This window comes from Eublepharis macularius, chromosome 12 (genome assembly GCF_028583425.1).
Source record: "Eublepharis macularius isolate TG4126 chromosome 12, MPM_Emac_v1.0, whole genome shotgun sequence".
NCBI classification, from domain to species: Eukaryota; Metazoa; Chordata; class Lepidosauria; order Squamata; family Eublepharidae; genus Eublepharis; species Eublepharis macularius.
This window is the reverse complement of record NC_072801.1, coordinates 18,304,308-18,324,216: the sequence shown is the minus strand read 5'-3', so window position 1 is coordinate 18,324,216 and position 19,909 is coordinate 18,304,308. Positions and strand designations below refer to the sequence as shown.

Here is a 19,909-nt window from a genome sequence, read left to right as displayed (position 1 = left end):
GAGACTTCCAATGAAGACCAAGAGGGAGGCAATGGCAAACGACCTCTGTTAGTCTCTTGCCACGAAAACCCTGCCAGGGGTCACCATAAGTCAGCTATGACTTGAGGGCACTCTCCACCACCAAGCAAGAGAGGAGGGGGTTCTTATAAGCAGTTATTTGGGTTAAATGCTAACTCCAAAGCAGGACTGAGATCCCTTGGTCAAGGAAGTTATAAGAGAGTGCAAGTGTGGTACTGGCAGGGTAAGAAATGGCCAAGCTGAAATCATCAAATGAAAAGCTTGTTATGGATCTTCTCCCAATTAGGTTTTTTTTACCTGTCTACTTCAAGAAACTAAAGAAGCCTTTTCTTCCATCCATTCTTTTATTTATATCATCACCAAGAAAATACATATATTCAGGGCTTTTTTTCTGGGAAAAGAGGTGGTGGAACTCAATGGGTTGCCCCTGGAGAAAATGGTCACATGGCTGGTGGCCCCGCCCCCTGATCTCCAGACAGAGGGGAGTTGAATCTCAACTCCCCTGTATCTGGAGATCAGGGGGCGGGGCTACTAGCCATGTGGCCATTTTCAAGAGGTTCCAGAACTCCGTTCCCCCGCGTTCCAGCTGAAAAAAAGCCCTGCATACATTAACGGGATTATCCCTCATTCCTGTGAGGTTGGTTAGGCAGACAGAGAGAGACCCAGGCGTCCGCTCAGAGAGAGATAGACTTAATGAACCCAAGCCCAACTCGAAAAGGACTGCTCTGCTACCTAGTGGTGCATACGAAGTGTTGCAAACTAAAGAAACTGAATCAACAACACAGGCTGGGAGACCAATCCAATTTTATTAGCAAGTTGGTTTTACAAAGTTGAGAAGGAAAAAATGGAAAATAATTTATGTTCTCCAACCAAAAGTGCTCCTCATATGGAAGATGTTTTCCACGGCAAAGATTCCAGTTGGTTCACTGTTTTTTTGGGGGGGGGGGACACCAACCAGGGATATTCTAATGAGGCAATGTCATGCTTCCACCCATGATGGAGCTACCCTGAGTAAAAAGCTCAAGTTTCAACAACATCTTCACCAGGTCCCCATATGCAGACCTGCTTAGCAGCTTCGCTGGTTGATCTCCTCACAGCTTGATCTGACACGACCGGCGTCCCTTCCGCCTCATGTCCGCCTTGTCTTCTGTTTCTTGGCTTGCCGCTTCATGTCTTCCAGGCTGCCTAGATCGGAACTCGCCTGCCCAAGGGCACGCACACCCTGGAGATGGCTTGTTAGCTGTAGCAGCAAAGGGATCAACTGCAGAGACAGAACACACACTGGCCCATTAAGAAGTAATATTCCTATTCATTTATTTTATTCAGCACACGTATGTCGCCTTTCCAGCCAAACAGACCCTCATGGCAACTAACAAATCAGGTTAAAATATACAATTGTCAGCTACAAGTCTATAAAACCAAACTGAACAAACCTTTAACAAAATGCTGCAGTATACTATTAATTTTGTATATCTATTCTATTTTGTTCCACCCCTTTTTCTCTAAGAAGATCAGGGCAATGTATAGATCCAGAAGAGTTAGCCGTGTTAGTCTGCAGTAGCAAAATAGAAAGGAGTCCAGTAGCACCTTTAAGACTAACCAACTTTACTGTAGCATAAGCTTTTGAGAACCACAGTTCTCTTCATCAGGGTAATGTATGTCATTCTCTGTATTGTTGAAGGCTTTCACGGCCGGAGAACGATGGTTGTTGTGGGTTTTCCGGGCTGTATTGCCGTGGTCTTGGCATTGTAGTTCCTGACGTTTCGCCAGCAGCTGTGGCTGGCATCTTCAGAGGTGTAGCACCAAAAGACAGACAGTCTGTGACACTGAGAGATCTCTGTCTTTTGGTGCTACACCTCTGAAGATGCCAGCCACAGCTGCTGGCGAAACGTCAGGAACTACAATGCCAAGACCACGGCAATACAGCCCGGAAAACCCACAACAACTATGTCATTCCCCTTTCCTCATTTGATCCTCCCAACTGTCTTTTTAAAAAAGACCGGGTTAGGGGTTACCATTTTGAGAGTGCCGCCACTTCTTCTCTTTTCGCTCACACAACATTTCAACGAATGCCAACTCCACATGATTTGGACTTGCTGCAGGTCCTTCTCCTATGTCCCCCTCTCAAATAGACCCAAATCATCTGGGCCCACTAGTAGTTCTGTTCCTCAAAGCAAAATCAGGAGGGCAGATCTGCTTATATCCCAGTTCTAGCTCCAGGTATCGCAATGCCTGCACGGCTTCAGCAAAATATCATAGCATCATGGAAACACCGTAAAAGAGGGGGCAACTGAAAAGTCTGTTACCTTATCGTGGTTATATCCGGCCAACAGAAGCAGCAGTGTCAGTGGCAAAGCGATGTAGGACCCCTGTGCGATATCTTGTTCTGGCAACTTTCTCTGCAGATAGACAAAAGTATTATTTTTCTTTTTGAGAAGCAGTTATCTTTTATGTATCATGCTTTTCAAATGGCATCCCTAGAAATGCAGTGGAATCATCAGGAGCCATAAGGGCTAAATGGAAACTCTATAGTCCAGAGACTGCGTACCTGTTGAGCACCAGTACAGGAAGCGGGGGGCAACCCAAACACACAACACAGGGAAGCTTTGGCTTTCAGCATCCCTGCATATGTGCCTTATGGGAGCATCACATCATCCCTGTGGGGAACAGGCTGCTGGACTAGAGGGATCACAGGCTCTTCTTATGTTCTTATGCAACCCACACAGAATTATCCAAGGATAGGTAAAGGTAGCCCCCCTGTGAAAGCACTGAGTCATTACTGACCCATGGGGGGAAGTCGCATCACAACATTTTCTTGGCAGATTTTTTATGGGGTGGTTTGCCATTGCCTTCCCCAGTCATCTACACTTTACCCCCAGGAAACTGGGTACCGACCTCGGAAGGATGGAAGGCTGAGTCAACCTTGAGCCAGCTATTTGAACCCGGCTTCCGCCAGGATCAAACTCAGGTCATGAGCAGAGCTTGGGCTGCAGTACTGCGGCTTACCACTCTGCGCCACGGGGCTCTTTATCCAAGGATATTCATGAAAAAAAACAACTGGTCATGGTAGAGAGCTACCAGGACAAGTAGGTGCTATGACTCATCCAGGGCAGCTCACATTCTGGGCCTTTACTGTTTGCATGCCTCACGTGCGGAATACCCCTCCAGGCAAATCTGGCACCTATCTCCCTCTCTTTTTGGTACCAAATCACCCCATTTAAATTCTCCAAGCGTTCAGCTGAGGTCTGCGCACACACACACACACACACCCCTTTCCGCCATCATATAACTGCAGCTAGTTCTTTTATTTGGGTTGACTTCTAGATAGTTTTTTTTCCTGTATGTCATTTTGGATTTTGTAAGCCAACTTTGATGCTCAGGAGTCAAAAAGCTGGGTTTGCGAAGGCTTTCAAATAAATGATATGGAGGAGAGGGAAGATTTTACAGCCAGTGAAAATTGCCTTATGAAAAACGTGACGACAGAAGAAAAGCTGTAGATTTAGAACCCTCTTAAAACAGAACTTGTTGGAAAATCAAGAACCTCCCCAAAACAGAAATCATTTGTGTCATTCTCAGAATCAAGTTCATCAAAGAGATGCTTACGGTGGGATTGAAAACCAAAGTGATGTGTTTGTTGTATCCAACGGTGGTGAATGCAACTTGAGGCAGGGTATAGTCATACTGAGATCTGGAGAGCGTAGAGTCCAAAAGCACCAAGTAATTCTGCAAACGGGGGCAATGCAGGAAAAAAAAAACATGTCACACAATAGAGAATTCCTGCAGTAGAAACTGAACATGGTTGCTCGAGTGCCCTAGTTAAGAACAAGCCAGCACAGTCAACAACTGCTTAGTGAGGACTGAAGGCAGCAGATGGTTTTCTTCACCCTCCTGCTGCAGCCTGGCTTGTTCCGTTGAAGAAGATAAAATGGCAAGATGCATGAAGGGTCCCATATATTGTTTTTCTGCAACCTTTTCCCTACCACAAAGGAAGGCTACTTGCTAGTCTGGTTATTTTGGTCTCGGTCAACTGCAAGGATGCTGTCAGCGATCCCAATGCCAACCTTGCAAGGAATTCAGGGGGTACACATTGAGTGATTCCGCACACGTTGGATAATGCACTTCCAATCCTCTTTATAAATGATTTGGAACGGATTTTTTTGTGCGCGGAACAAAAAATCCACCTCTAACGATTGATAATGTGCATTGAAAGTGCATTATCCAACGTGTGCGGAATCAGCCATTGTTCTCCTTTTCTCTATTTTATCCTCACAACAGCCCCATGAGTAGGGTTGCCAGTCCCCCGCTGGAGCGGGGGATCCCCTGCTCTCACCCTCAACCCCCCGCCCCCACTTACCTGGCCAGCAGGGGGAAAGTTGGGGGGAACGTGCCTCCTGGGACATGCTCCCACGCACCGCAGTGGGCCAATTTTGAACCAAAACAAGCCAAAAACGGCCCGCTACAGAGCACAGGAGCACTCCAGGGCCCAATCATACCACCCTGGCAGCGCTCCCATGCTCAACAGTGGCCTAATTCAGCCCGAAACAGGCAAAAATTGGTCCACTGCAGAGCACAGGAGCACTCCAGGGTCCCATCATGCCGCCCTGGAAGCACTCCCATGCGCCACAGTGGCCTGATTTGGCCCAAAATCGGCCCGCTGCAGAGTGTGGAGGCACTCCCAGGGGCAGCACGTGGCCTGCACGATGGCGTCGCTTCCCAGAAGGACATCTCTAAGGTGTCAGGTCTCCCACCTCCCGCCCGGAGGGTAAGGGGACCTGGCAACCCTGCCTGTGAGGTAGGTTAGGTTGCAAAAGAGCGACTGGACCCCAGGCCCCTGAGCAAGCTTCATGGCTGAGTAGGGTTTTGAACCCAGGTCTCTCCAAACTTAGTCTGAACACATGACCATTATACCCCACAACAGTTTTCACTGATTAAATATTTATCACCCTAACTTCCTCTCGTAGCTCAAAGCCATTTACAATTTCAAATTTAAAAAAGAACTACAACAAAACCCAAATAAACTCTTCTCACTGGGAAAATGACTGCAGCTGACACCCCATTTAAAAGCCCCAGTGAATCCCACTGCCTTGCAGTGCCTCCTGGAACCAGGAATGCCAGCCCATCCTTCCGGGGAAGGAGCCCGAAGAATACCTCTCCGTCTCGGAGCAGCGGCGGGAAGTGGAAGAACAAGGATGGCCCTAACGAGACCGTGTGGATGGGGTTATCAAGGTTCTCACTTTTGTAAAGCTTCACCTGCAGAGAGAGAAACACACACATCACACATATGAAAAGGTCTTCGCTGTAGCTGGCAGAAGGCTGCTGCAGTCCCCCTCTTCCTCCCCTTCATATTTGGCCTGGTTTGCACACACAGGAGAATTGTGAGGGGCATCATATATTTAATGCCTCACATATGCAAAAGTCTCCCTGCAAATGGGGAAAACAGCACAGCGAGCAAAGGAAGGGGACAGAATCTTTCTCCTTTTGCTGTACTGAGCTTTCCATTGAAGTGTCTTGGGGGGGGGGCTGATTTCTCATGCATGTGTGAACCAGGTTGGAGGGGGGGGCTGATTCTCATGCATGTGTGAACCAGTTTGGAGGGGGGGCTGATTCTCATGTGTGAATCAGGTTGGGGAGGGCTGATTCTCATGCATGTGTGAACCAGGTTGGAGGGGGGGGGGCTGATTCTCATGCATGTGTGAACCAGGTTGGAGGGGGGGCTGATTCTCATGCATGTGTGAACCAGGTTGGAGGGGGGGCTGATTCTCATGCTTCTGTGAACCAGGCTGGAGGGGGGGCTGATTCGCATGCATGTGTGAACCAGGTTGGAGGGGGGGCTGATTCTCATGCATGTGTGAACCAGGCTGGAGGGGGGGCTGATTCTCATGCATGTGTGAACCAGGTTGGAGGGGGGGCTGATTCTCATGTGTGAACCAGGTTGAGGGGGGGCTGATTCTCATGCATGTGTGAACCAGGTTGGAGGGGGGGGGCTGATTCTCATGCATGTGTGAAGCAGGTTGGAGGGGGGGCTGATTCTCATGTGTGAACCAGGTTGAGGGGGGGCTGATTCTCATGCATGTGTGAACCAGGTTGGAGGGGGGGGCTGATTCTCATGCATGTGTGAAGCAGGTTGGAGGGGGGGCTGATTCTCATGTGTGAACCAGGTTGAGGGGGGGCTGATTCTCATGCATGTGTGAACCAGGTTGGAGGGGGGGCTGATTCTCATGCATGTAGTGAACCAGGTTGGGGGGGGCTGATTCTCATGCATGCGTGAACCAGGTTGTGGGGGGAGCTGATTCTCATGCATGTGTGAACCAGGTTGGAGGGGGGGGGGGCTGATTCTCATGCATGTGTGAAGCAGGTTGGAGGGGGGCTGATTCTCATGTGTGAACCAGGTTGAGGGGGGGCTGATTCTCATGCATGTGTGAACCAGGTTGGAGGGGGGGCTGATTCTCATGCATGTGTGAACCAGGTTGGAGGGGGGGCTGATTCTCATGCATGTGTGAACCAGGTTGGAGGGGGGGGGCTGATTCTCATGTGTGAACCAGGTTGGGGGGGGCTGATTCTCATGCATGTGTGAACCAGGTTGGAGGGGGGGGCTGATTCTCATGCATGTAGTGAACCAGGTTGGGGGGGGGGCTGATTCTCATGCATGCGTGAACCAGGTTGTGGGGGGAGCTGATTCTCATGCATGTGTGAACCAGGTTGGAGGGGGGGCTGATTCTCATGCATGTAGTGAACCAGGTTGGGGGGGGAGAGCTGATTCTCATGCATGTAGTGAACCAGGTTGGAGGGGGGGCTGATTCTCATGCATGCGTGAACCAGGTTGGGGGGGAGCTGATTCTCATGCATGTGTGAACCAGGTTGGAAGGGGGGGGCTGATTCTCATGCATGTGTGAATCAGGTTCTAGTCTCTTTCCAAGCTCTTTAAGTGCTAGCGGAAAAAACAGGAAAGCTAATGTCTTAGATGTTCTGCACAAATCTATGCTGAAGTAAGCCTTGTTATGTTTCAATATGACTTACTCCTGGGAACTTCTGAAGCAGCCACTGTTCCAATAAAGTAGAAGACAGCCTTTACTTTAGGGAAGAGATGGTTTGGGCATGAGGAAACAGTGCGGTCACAGTTGGGAACCACTGACTTAAGCCTTCTGCAGAATTTCTTAACAACCAAATCTGCGGGAACAAAAACCATTCCCTTGGAGGAATTCCCAAGGAAAGATGGAAAGTACACTTACCCATAAGGTAGGGAGGTGCTCAGAAGAGGTGATCACATTTCCACTTAGGTCAAATTGGTTAATTTGGCGGAAAGCAATAATATTCACATCCCCAATGTCGTTGCTGCCAACCTACAATGCGTAAACGACACAGGCCCTTTAATGCTGGCCAGATGGAAAGTTTGAGATTAAATATGCAGCCCTATCAGCTGCTCATATCTGCTCACACAGCAATAAAAAAAAATAAACATTCATGCCACATTTTAAAGGTGCAGTAATATGCCTGGGGCCAGAAAAAAGGAACATCATGCGTGAAATGGCTTGATCGGACAACTCCAGGCAGAGTTTAATAAAATAAAATAAAATACAACCCTCAGACTTTAAAATCCAAAAGTGAAATTAAGGAGTTGGACAGCAATGATCCCTCCCCATCAAACTATTCCATTTAAAAGGGGAACCGCAATGCCAGGTAGTTACAATGAAGCCAGATGGCTGCGAGAACATTAGAACAGGCTTGCTGGATCAAACCAAGGGCCGTCTGAGCCCACATCCGGTCTCCAGTAGTAAGGACCAGCCAAATAATTCTGGAAGCATCTCCCGTGAGTTACCTCCAAACATCTGGTAGCCAGACACGGCTTCCTCCAGAGATCCAAGTCCCTGAGAGCAGAACATTAATTTGTCAAGTCCCCTTTTAAAAGATTCTAAGCCGAGGGCTGGGAGCCCACCTCGTGAAAATGAATTCTGTGTTCTGGTTTTGGCATTGCAAACCCTTTTGTCTGTTCAAATAGCTGTTACTGAATGACCCCGGTTTTCTGCTTGTTCTTTCTATTCTACTCTTAATTTTACAAACAGCGAGCCCTGGACCTACTTAACCCAAATCGCCAACAGGTTTCAACCTGGAGTAACCCAGCATGCTACTTGCTGTTTTCCTTTCTAGCTTCCTAAGGGATTTTAGTTTAGTTGTTCATGTTTTAATTTACCAAAAAAGAAACCAAATGTTCTATAGATAAACACAGTCAGATATTACAGATATACCAATCAAGTACACGGGAATGTGTCCAGCACCTTATGCTGTTAAGTAACTCAAGTGTTTTCTCAAGTATATCTTTCGATCCGGTAAAATACAAGTTCCACCCATTGCTCCTCAAATAAAATCTCCGCTCATTTCTTGAGTTGCAGGTGTCTTATCACAGCAGTGTGCTTGCTCGCAATCATAAGACTGCAGAGGCCTGGTTTAAATAGTACACAGACCTACACAAGATTAAGGGATTTGGTAGCACAAGTCATAGTGGTGGTAGCCAGTAGCTCTGATGGCTTTCAAAGGAGATCAGACAATTTCACAGAAGACAGGACTGTCAACAGTTGTGGGTCACAACAGCAAAATGGCTGATTCTGTGGGCTATGGGCACAACCAAGGCAGCAACTCTTTGGTCCAGGTCTATCCTGGTTTGTGGGTTGTATCTGCTTGGGCCAGCAATGACTGCCCTCACTTGATTTCCTGCAATGCCAAGATCAAGCCACCCAGCTGCCTCCCTGTCAACCCCTGAACCAACTGTTTGGTCTAAAATAGCTCTATGCAGCTGCTGTGAGCCCAAGACTCTGCAAGATATCTAGGTCTTCTTTCCCGGGCCAAAGTGTTACGAGAATTATCAGACAAGTTTATTGGTGTTGCTTGAGCAACTCTGCCATCTAATGGGCCCGCCTCCCTGGTGAACTTCAGAGCTTGCCAAGATTCCTGGCCCAACGTGTACCCCTCCCACTCTGGTGAGCTCCTTGGACTTCCTCCTGAGCTGTTTGAGAATGCGTTTCCCCTCACAGCACAAAAACACACAAATTGGTAGACTAAGAGAAGAGCTGCAAAACAAATCCTGGTGAAACCCCCAGACTCAAGGGGGAACAAATAGGGCTATCACTCAGGCAATTAAAGACATTTTAGTTCATTAATTTTATGGGTTCTAGGAACCCCAAAAAATATGTAAACCCATAAAAAAGGGACAATTACATCAGCATCAGCTGGCAAAAAGCAGCTTTGTTTGGTTTGGAGATGATGCACCCACCACATGACACACCAAGTGTCATCTAGTGTTCTCTTTCTCACAGGGAATGCCTCTTCTCTTTCTCACAGGGAATGCCTCTTCTCATAGGTCATTTGCCACCCTGCAGCTCTTTTTCAAATTGTCATCAGATTTTAATCATGTGCAGCTGTTTCAATGAGAGGTTCCACGTAATATTGAGAGGTTTCACTTGCTCAAGATAATTTTTTTAATTAATACATTGACTAAATATTGCAGCCCTAGTAATAATACTTAGCATTTATAGAGAGAACGGAAGGCTCCACAGTGCTTCAACATGCCTTATCGTGCTGTAATACTTACAAACAACCCTGTAAGGTAGGCCCAGCATTACTACTCCCCCATATTACAGAAGGGACGCTGAGGAAGAGTGGTTTATCTAAGATTCAGAGGACTTAGCCATAGTAAAGAGTCCAGTAGCACCTTCAGCAAAATAGTAAAGAGTCCAGTAGCACCTTTAAGACTAGCCAACTGTATTGTAGCATAAGCTTTTGAGAACCACATGCATCTGACGAAGACAGCTGTGGTTCTTGAAAGCTTACGCTACAATAGTCTTAAAGGTGCTACAGGACTCTTTACTATTTTGCAGCTTATCTAAGGCCACCAGGTGAGTTTGTGCTACAGAGGAGACTCGAACAAGGAATTTTGAAATACACAGCTCAGTCTCTTAGTTACTACTCAACACCACCTGAAAGGGAAGGGCTAAGGATTTTCAAAGCTCCAGGACAATTCGTTGTGCCTTCTTCCCCATCATCATCATCAGCAGCAGAATAAAACTGTGAAACACAAACACATCTACCTGCATAATTTATACAGAACAAAGAATTAATCTTTCCTTGGCAACAAAGTGGAGGGGGGGTGTTGTTAAATTTTATTTTAAGCACTGAGTACACACATCCTCGGTGTGAAATAAATGCTGCATTTAAAACAAAGACACAGAACTTTTAATTACTTTCTCTCCTCTGCAAACATGCTTATTCTCCAGCGCAATACTACTTCACCTTAAGTGGAAACATTTGGGATACTGTTTTTCAGCATGCTATTCAAGCGGAACACTTCCTTGGCCACAACAGCGACCTGCAAATCCCGCAAATTAGGCCGTGGGTTTAAAAAACCGGCTTACCTCAATGGCTCGATACTGAGGAAGGGCTCGTTCAATGTGATCGTTGCCTTCGGCTTTCAGCTGGACGTGATACACACAACCTGGCTTTTTAAAAAAAGCGCAAAGCAATATGAAATTTGACACTCATTAACAGCAGTCATAAAAAAAATGGGTCTCTTAGATCCTCATCCCCGTGTTCAGCCTGTTGGCACTGTGGGAATTTTTAGTACGGAGAAGGGGTGCCACCACAAAATGGCTGCCATGGCGGATGCAGACAAAAAAAACGGCTGCCACAGGATCTCGGCCAGCCACGTAATATTGAGAGGTTCCAAGCCAGGTATCCTCTTCTGATGAATGTGGCTGTTTCAGAAATGGGTGCTCCCTGCAAACACAAAGGTAATGCCTACTGCTCTAGCGGCAGAAGAAAACCAGCATGGGCTCCTTGGTTTGGAAAAGCCGCAAGTGGATACTAAGAAACACATCAATGAGTGCTATGGAGCCCACTGCCTGACACTAACTGCCCTGCAGATGGAAACACTACAAAGTATCTTTTTTTTTTTTTTAATAAATTTTTTATTTTTCATAGCTACAAAACACTACACAAAACTATCACAAGGAAAGGGGAGAGGGAAGGGACAAAGGGGGGGTGGAAAAGGAAAAGGGGGGGAATGAACTACAAACACTAAACACTACACTTCAATGTTTCCCTTCATACTGTCATAATACAAAAATAGCTCCATAAAATAATGATGGAGTGGTTAATCATACAGAGAATAAACATTTCAAATTCTGATTAAACTTTCCTCCCCCTTCTAGTCCCGGACGCAATTCTCTCTGTGCAACTGCTGTTGCGATGCTCTCCTCCTCCCCGCCCCCCTCTGGCTCCTCCTTTTCTTCGTTCTTGGTGCAGCAGAGTTCTGGGTTTTTATTCTCAAAATCCTTTAGTTGATCTTCTGATAATATCTTATAGGCCTGATCTTTATATCTGAACCATATTCCTTCCGGGAATAACCATTTGTACTTTATACTACAAAGTATCTTTTGAAAGGAGGGCAATGAATGTGTAAATGCACTGCATGCCACAAAGGATTTCAAATCCCATAAAATCCCATAGTGATCACTCCAATCCTTACCAGCAGCCCCCGAAGCCTAAACTTGCCCTCGTCATCCGTGATGGTGTCTTCTCCATACGTGCCACACTCTCTCTGGCCCACAGCTTCCACGGAAACGCCTTGTTCGGGCTCCCCATTTAAAGAGGAAACAGTTCCGTAACAGCTAAGGGAAAGGGCACACAAGAACAGCCAAATAACCTCCCTTGTTGCGGCATTGCAAGACTTTGTGTGTTAATATTTCATTGCAATAGACAAATCTCACAATCAAGATGGGGAAGCTCTCAGGTGAACAGGCAAGGGGAGAAGATGAGAAGGCATCCAAGAGCAGGCATTTATTTAGATGGCTGTATTCCAGTTTTCTCCCCAACAGAGACCCCCCAAACTAGTTTACAGAGTCACTGACCCAGGGCTTTTCTTCTGGGAAAAGAGGTGGTGGAACTCAGTGGGTTGCCCTTGGAGAAAATGGTCACATGGCTGGTGGCCCCGCCCCCTGATCTCCAGACAGAGGGGAGTTTAGATTGCCCTCCGCGCCACTGCGTGGAGGGCAATCTCAACTCCCCTCTGTCTGGAGATCAGGGGGCGGGACCACCAGCCATGTGACCATTTTCAAGAGGTTCCGGAACTCCGTTCCCCCGCGTTCCCGCTGAAAAAAAGCCCTGCACTGACCCAAGGTCACCTAACAAATTTCTATGACAGCGTGGGGATTCGAATCTGTATCTCTCAGATCCTAGCCTGACACTCCAATCACCGAGTCACAACAACCTCAACTGCAATCTAGGATGACTCCAGGGTGAAAAAACACCACCTTGTTCCGACATGCTCACTTAACATCCAGAATTGTCAAGCGGCTCAAGAGACAAGATCCCCAAGAAAACACGCTTCATACTTTGTCCAGACAGAAAGTTTATTTCCGTTCTTTATGCAGTCATTAGGGCAGAGCCAAAATGGCCAGTTGTGAGCGTTTCTGGTGCAGAAGCGTACTGGGTGAGGGTGAAACGTCCCCAAACCCTGTTCAGCTGCTGCACCGGCCCCATTTCTCCCCCAAACTGATTTCCTCTCTGCCCACCAACAGGAAGGCAGTCCTGTCACCCATTCGTCTCCGCAGACAATGTCACAGAGAGACCAGGAAGGTCACGCAAAAGAAGCAACCTTCTCTGGCCTTGCGTTAAGCTGTGTTTGCCTCCACTGAAGCTGGCACACAGCCGAAATCTCAATGGATTCCCTGACAGCTTTCCTGCCTGCAAGAAAAGGCGATCACCTCAAAAAGGCAGCCATGCAGCGTCCCGTCAAGCAAAGAGATTTTTCAACCCTTGGTGCACCACTGCTACCCGAAGGCAGTTTAGTGGCTGCCACTGCAGCACAAAAACTGCCAAGGCCGAGAAGAAGCGACTATGTTAGTCTGTGCAAACTTCTCCCAAAGCCGTCCCCTACCTATCGAATCGAAAGCTGTGGCCAGGTCAACGAATGCCACATATAAGGCTTTGGTTGGGCCATTCATACCTGCATAAGCCAGCTGGAGAAGTGTTTGACAGTGATCTGTCGTGCAATGACCTCTCCTGAAGCCTACTTGATTGGGGTGTAGTATGTTGTTGTCCCTTATCCAATCCTCCAAGTTTTGGAGACGATATTTACCATGTAATTTGGAGACTGTGTCTAAAAGACTAATAGGCCGGCAGTTGTTTGGGTCTGACTTATCTCCCTTTTTGTAGATAGGGACCACTATGCTAGTCTTCCATCGTGCTGGAAAAACACCTGTGTTGTTCAAGTAGGAAAACAGTTTAGCAAGTATCGGGGACCACCAGCTGGAAAATGTTTTTATCAGGTGTGCTGGGATCAGATCTTCCCCTGGAGATTTTCCTGAGGCTAAGGAAGCTACCAAGAAGAAGCTGTTTCTCTTTTGCGGGAAGGTTCTAGTCCAATAGCTAGAGGGCATGGTTGCCTGAATAACACTTTCAAAACACTGCAACAAATGATCAACAAACACACACACACACAAGGATGGGCAATTCACAGACAATGAAGTTTGTGAAGCTGACCTCTCCCCGCATTGCCCACCAGCTGGGTTTGGCTTATCTCTGGTGGGTATACATAACTTTCTCCCACAATACTAACTACAGGCCCATCTTCAACCCAACAATCAAGTTTATGGTCAAATGAGTACATGCTCAAGCAGTGTGTGTGTGTGTGTGTGTGTGTGTGTGTGTTATGTGCTGTCATGTTGCGTCCGACCTATGGCGACCCAATGAATGAAAGGCCTCCAAAACATCCTATCATTAACAGACTTGCTCAGATCTTGCAAACTGCAGAACATTGCTTCTTAAAGAACCATAATTTGAGTTACTGACCTGTAAGCTGTTCGGTAACCGATAATGATGATTTTAAGATTCTGTCCCTCTTGAACTTCGATCATTTGAGAGGAGGGTTCAAAGCGGAATTCTTTCATCATGGGCTTGAAATAGTACTGCCCCGGACTCTACAAGAGGGCAAACCAGAAGGCAATATTTTAACTTTGCTCCTGGCTGCAGGATTCACAAAAAAGCTGCAAGACGACGCTGAGATGTAGGAACACATGAAGCTGCCTTCTACCGAGTCAAACCACCGGACTATCAAGGTCAGTATCGTCTACTCTGATTGACCTCTGCTCTCCAACGTCTCGGGTCTTTTACATCCCTCGATCCTTTTAAAAGAAGATCCTAGGGATTGAGCCTGGAACCTTCGGCCTGCAAGAAAACTTGCTTGATACAGTCAAAGATGTGTGCGATTTTGTTTTGTAAATTAAGATGAATTAAAAGGGAGAGAGACGTGGCCTATGTTTCTGTAGGCTGGTTTACACATTTCGTTAAATGTGGCACCTCGAAAGCTCAAAACACTAGAACTTCTCGGAGCGGCAGTACTTGAAGGAGGCAATATCCTTGTGTCCAGCACCCTTCTTAACCACACAAATAGCACTGCAGGCAAGACCAAAGACCCCTTTGTGCACAGAAGCACAAGTGACGCTTCAGGTGATAAATGCCTGAAGCCGCCATACACCAAAGCAGAGTACTGGTCAACCAACCTCTATTTCATCTACACCATGTGGCAGTGGCTCTCCAAAGCTGGAAGCAATACTGCCTTTCCCATTACTGTCTAGGATCCTTTAATCTGGAGATGGCAGGTTTTGAACCTTGACCATTCTGCATGCAAAGCAAGCACTCGCCCACAGATCCGCAAGTGATCCCCAATGAATAAAGTCCATCTGAGGCTGGATGTGTGGCCTTCTCGGTCATGGCACCAAATTTACGGACTTCCCTTCCCAGGGAGATTCTCCTATCCCCCTTGATCACTGTCTTCTTCCATTAAGCGCAGCAGACTTTTCTGTTTTGTCTGGTGTTCTGCCTCCCCTGTTTGCTTTTAATGGCATATATACGTTTTAAAAGTTGTTTTTTTTAAAAAATGTCTTTTTAATTGTTCATTGCCCTTGAGGGACCTAACTGGGCAACAAGGCGAGATACCAACGTTTTAAATGAACAAACCAGTCATTTTGGCCCTCGTCGTAAAGAATCAAGGGGCATTCAAGTGTCTGAATTTTAAACAGGCCTGAACGGCAAATGCAGGTAAATCGTACCAGGTTGGAAAAGGTCAGCATGCCATTGTCTTGGGTCAGGAGGTTAGAACGGAACACTCCTCCGCTGAGAGAAAGGAGAACTCCGGCAAGTGGGTGGTCATCCTCAGATTTAATCTGTGGCAAATGGAAACAAAACAGACCACACACACAATTTAATGAAAGGAACTCAGCACAACATACCAGACACAAGTCCAGCCTGGATCAGCATTGCCTGCTAGAAGCACAACGATCGGTAAGCTTGGCATTTGGAAGGACCTGATTATACCTTCTATCAGAAAAGATCTAATTATAATATTACTCAATGCAGCAAAAACATTACTGGCATCGCACTGGAAGTCAAAGTCAATTCCTACAATTAACACTTGGCATAATAAAGTTTGGGACTTCCTACTGATGGAAAAAATAGCTGAGAAGCTGTATCCTCAAGCCAACCCAATAAGAAATACAAATTTTTATACAAAATGGGAACCTTTTTCAGAATTTTTTAGCTAAAAATGAACTTTTACTAACAAAATTGAGATTTCAAGAAGTTATGGAAATGGAAAAGTAGGGTTTCTGGTAAACATAATTATTGGGAAACTAGACCAAGAAGGTTACTGTTATAAAGGTATGTTTCTCATTTCATGATTGGGTGAAAGTTTAAAATTATATATATTGATAAGATTATCTCTGTATTATGATTTGGTTGAAATTTAAGTATTTAATATTGTTATTGTTATAGTTTGTATGTTACAAGTTAATAATAAAATAATTTATGTAAAAAAAACAATCTGTAAGCTTGAGTTGATATGTGGATTTATGGATTAAGAATCATGAATAACAGAAAATAGAGGTCTCTTATTTTTAACATAAAATGAGACTTTGAAAACGATATATATTTGTCACAGAGAAAATCAGAACCCAACTTGTAGTTTAGTTTCCACCCCACCCATCTTTCCATTTTGTATCTTCTTTTTCTTCTTATTAGTTGCTTTCCCTGTTTGTTTTTTCATGTTTATATGTATTGTTAGTTTGGTTCTTAGACTGTTGTGTCTTTTATTTTATGTTTACTGTTTATTGTTTAAATAAATAAATTTACATCCAAAAAAACCCAATCTGAAAGCTTGCATTAAAATGTTCTTTATTTAATCTATAAACTACACACCACAACACAATAAACAACAAACATAGAGAACAAGAAAAAAAACAATTCTAAACATCACACACGAACAGTACATATATCTATAAAACCTGAAGGCTGATGTATGAACTCCCACACTCCCCCTTTCCACACACACACCCCTGCCTATTGATGTTGAGTGTTTTGTAGAGAGGAAACACAAAAAATGACAGGATTACCTCAAACGTGACTCCGGCAAGAGCAAAAGCTTTGAAGTCCCCAACTGTTCCCTCCACGGCGCTCAAAACAAATCCTTCCTTTTGGGCAGTAATTGTATACTCCAGGTCACTGTGGAGCGGCCCCACACTTCAAGCAAAAGAAGAGTATTAGGAGTAATAATTGCCGATTCAACCCTTTTATCTTACAAAGAGAACCAGAACCAGTTCCCAAATCCTCACCTACGGTTTTACATCCGTTCATTTGCACACATGAACCTTCTTTAAAAACCCTGCTAAGGGACAATTCGGAAAAAACGCCCACCAGCCTTCACCTGTAAGAGCCTCTGTCATCTGTGAAAACTGTGATGAGGGGAGACGGCACTCCTTTTTCACCAATGACGATCTCTACGCCCTCCAGTTCTGGATGGATCTGCCCTTCCAGGAATAAACCTGCTTTGCCGTGGATGTCTATGAGCTTCCCAGGGCAGCTTTCTTCATGGGTGGAGCAGGGGCAGGGGGGGAGAGAAGGGCAAGAAAGAAAGCTGTTAGGGTGGTAGCAGAAAGACAAAGATTTGCAGCACCATACTCTCAAGTGATCTCTTTCATACACTAGGAAACAGAAGTTAACCCATAAACAGAATATAAAGCTGCCTTCTTTGGAGTGAGATCTTTGGTTTATCCAGTTTGGTATTCATTTGCACTAAGATCTCAGGCTCGGGGTCTTTCCCAAACTTGTTCCCTGGGTTTCTTCAATTAGAGATGCTGAGGATTGAACTTGGCACGTTCTGCACACAGAGCAGATGCTCCATCACTGAGGCACAGACCCTGCAAACCTACCGCCAAGGCTTACCTCCACTGACAAGAGCTTCTACTAAGGGTGGATAGAAAAGGAGCTCTTTTGAGGACGGCATCACAGTTATCTTCTCCCCAGACCTCGAATAAAACCAATAAACAAAATAAAAATTAGCTTGCAATCATGATAGGCTAAAGTTTGAAAATTGTATTTGCTGAACATTTCCTTGCAAAATTCCCAAAGAAAGAGAGCAAAATAGAAAAGAGTCCAATAGCTTCTTTAAGACTAACCAACTTTACTGTAGCATAAGCTTTCGAGAACCATAGTTCTATGGTTGTTGGGGGTTTTCCGGGCTGTCTTGCCGTGGTCTTGGCATTGTAGTTCCTGACGTTTCGCCAGCAGCTGTGGCTGGCATCTTCAGAGGTGTAGCACCAAAAGACAGAGATCTCTCAGTGTCACAGTGTGGAAAAGATGTAGGTCATTTGTATCTACTCAGGAGGGGTGGGGTTGAGCTGAGTCATTCTGTAAGAGTTTCCCAGGGTGTGGAATGCTAATGGCGGGAGGCTTCACTGTATCCTGAGGCGGTTCTTTTGCATATGGATTGGTGCTTGATGTGCTAATCTTCTCTGCAGGGCTATTGTCGGGTGTGGAGTGTTTTGTTGGCCTGGTGTTTTTCAGAACTGGAGCCCATGCTCTGTTCATTCTTAAGGTTTCTTCTTTCCTGTTGAAGTTTTGCTTATGCTTGTGAATTTCAATGGCTTCCCTGTGCAGTCTGACAAAGTAGTTGGAAGTGTTGTCCAGTATTTTGGTGTCCTGGAATAAGATACTGTGCCCTGTTTGAGTTAGGCTGTGTTCAGCCACTGCTGATTTTTCAGGCTGTCCAAGTCTGCAGTGTCTTTCATGTTCTTTTATTCTTGTCTGGATGCTACGCTTTGTGGTCCCGATGTAAACTTGTCCACAGCTGCAGGGTATACGGTATACTCCTGCAGAGGTGAGGGGATCTCTGCTGTCTTTTGCTGATCGTAGCATCTGTTGTATTTTTCGGGTGGGTCTGAATACTGCTTGAAGGTTATGCTTTTTCATAAGCTTTCCCATCTGATCAGTAATTCCTTTGATATATGGCAAAAACACTTTTCCTGTGGGAGACTGTTTTTCTTTGGTTGTTTGATTCATCCTGGGTTTGATTGCTCTTCGGATTTCATTTCTGGAGTAGCCATTTGCCTGAAGTGCGTGGTTTAGATGATTAATTTCCTCATTGAGAAAGCGCGGCTCACATATCCGTCTTGCACGATCCACTAATGTTTTCATTATGCCTCTTTTCTGTCGGGGGTGGTGATTGGAGTTTTTGTGTAAGTACCGATCAGTGTGAGTTGGTTTCCTGTAGACCTTGTGACCTAACTGAAAGTTTGCTTTGCGGATGACCAAGGTATCCAGGATATGTGAGCCGCGCTTTCTCAATGAGGAAATTAATCATCTAAACCACGCACTTCAGGCAAATGGCTACTCCAGAAATGAAATCCGAAGAGCAATCAAACCCAGGATGAATCAAACAACCAAAGAAAAACAGTCTCCCACAGGAAAAGTGTTTTTGCCATATATCAAAGGAATTACTGATCAGATGGGAAAGCTTATGAAAAAGCATAACCTTCAAGCAGTATTCAGACCCACCCGAAAAATACAACAGATGCTACGATCAGCAAAAGACAGCAGAGATCCCCTCACCTCTGCAGGAGTATACCGTATACCCTGCAGCTGTGGACAAGTTTACATCGGGACCACAAAGCGTAGCATCCAGACAAGAATAAAAGAACATGAAAGACACTGCAGACTTGGACAGCCTGAAAAATCAGCAGTGGCTGAACACAGCCTAACTCAAACAGGGCACAGTATCTTATTCCAGGACACCAAAATACTGGACAACACTTCCAACTACTTTGTCAGACTGCACAGGGAAGCCATTGAAATTCACAAGCATAAGCAAAACTTCAACAGGAAAGAAGAAACCTTAAGAATGAACAGAGCATGGGCTCCAGTTCTGAAAAACACCAGGCCAACAAAACACTCCACACCCGACAATAGCCCTGCAGAGAAGATTAGCACATCAAGCACCAATCCATATGCAAAAGAACCGCCTCAGGATACAGTGAAGCCTCCCGCCATTAGCATTCCACACCCTGGGAAACTCTTACAGAATGACTCAGCTCAACCCCACCCCTCCTGAGTAGATACAAATGACCTACATCTTTTCCACACTGTGACACTGAGAGATCTCTGTCTTTTGGTGCTACACCTCTGAAGATGCCAGCCACAGCTGCTGGCGAAACGTCAGGAACTACAATGCCAAGACCACGGCAAGACAGCCCGGAAAACCCCCAACAACCATCGTTCTCCGGCCGTGAAAGCCTTCGACAATACAACCATAGTTCTCTTCGTCAGATGCATAGCGGGCATCTGACGAAGACAGCTGTGGTTCTCGAAAGCTTATGCTACAGTAAAGTTGGTTAGTCTTAAAGGTGCTACTGGACTCTTTTCTATTTTGCCACTACAGACTAACTCGGCTAACTCTTCTGGATCAAAGACAGAGATTCCTCAATAATATTTTACTCTTTTTAAAATAAGTAAGTTCAGTGGTCCTGCGTCTGCACAGTGGGGGGAATTCCAGAGAGGATTTCCAGCAACTTGG

The 19,909-nt window shown here is 45.7% G+C and overlaps 1 protein-coding gene across 1 annotated transcript in view; it reads right to left on the bottom strand.

The window, feature by feature from the left end:
* Positions 1-805: 805 nt before the first annotated feature.
* The window catches only part of LOC129338850 (BOS complex subunit NOMO1-like), a 42,382-nt gene continuing 23,278 nt past the window's right edge, over positions 806-19,909 (bottom strand). The window contains exons 20-31 of the mRNA XM_054993362.1: positions 17,284-17,366; positions 16,766-16,925; positions 16,455-16,581; positions 15,117-15,230; positions 13,858-13,985; positions 11,534-11,675; positions 10,422-10,505; positions 7,248-7,358; positions 5,167-5,268; positions 3,622-3,741; positions 2,325-2,417; positions 806-1,279 (exon numbers count right to left, since the gene is read on the bottom strand). Of these exons, the coding sequence (XP_054849337.1) occupies positions 1,148-1,279; positions 2,325-2,417; positions 3,622-3,741; positions 5,167-5,268; positions 7,248-7,358; positions 10,422-10,505; positions 11,534-11,675; positions 13,858-13,985; positions 15,117-15,230; positions 16,455-16,581; positions 16,766-16,925; positions 17,284-17,366 (1,396 nt within the window). The 3' untranslated portion in view covers positions 806-1,147. The remainder of the gene's footprint in view (positions 1,280-2,324; positions 2,418-3,621; positions 3,742-5,166; positions 5,269-7,247; positions 7,359-10,421; positions 10,506-11,533; positions 11,676-13,857; positions 13,986-15,116; positions 15,231-16,454; positions 16,582-16,765; positions 16,926-17,283; positions 17,367-19,909) is intronic.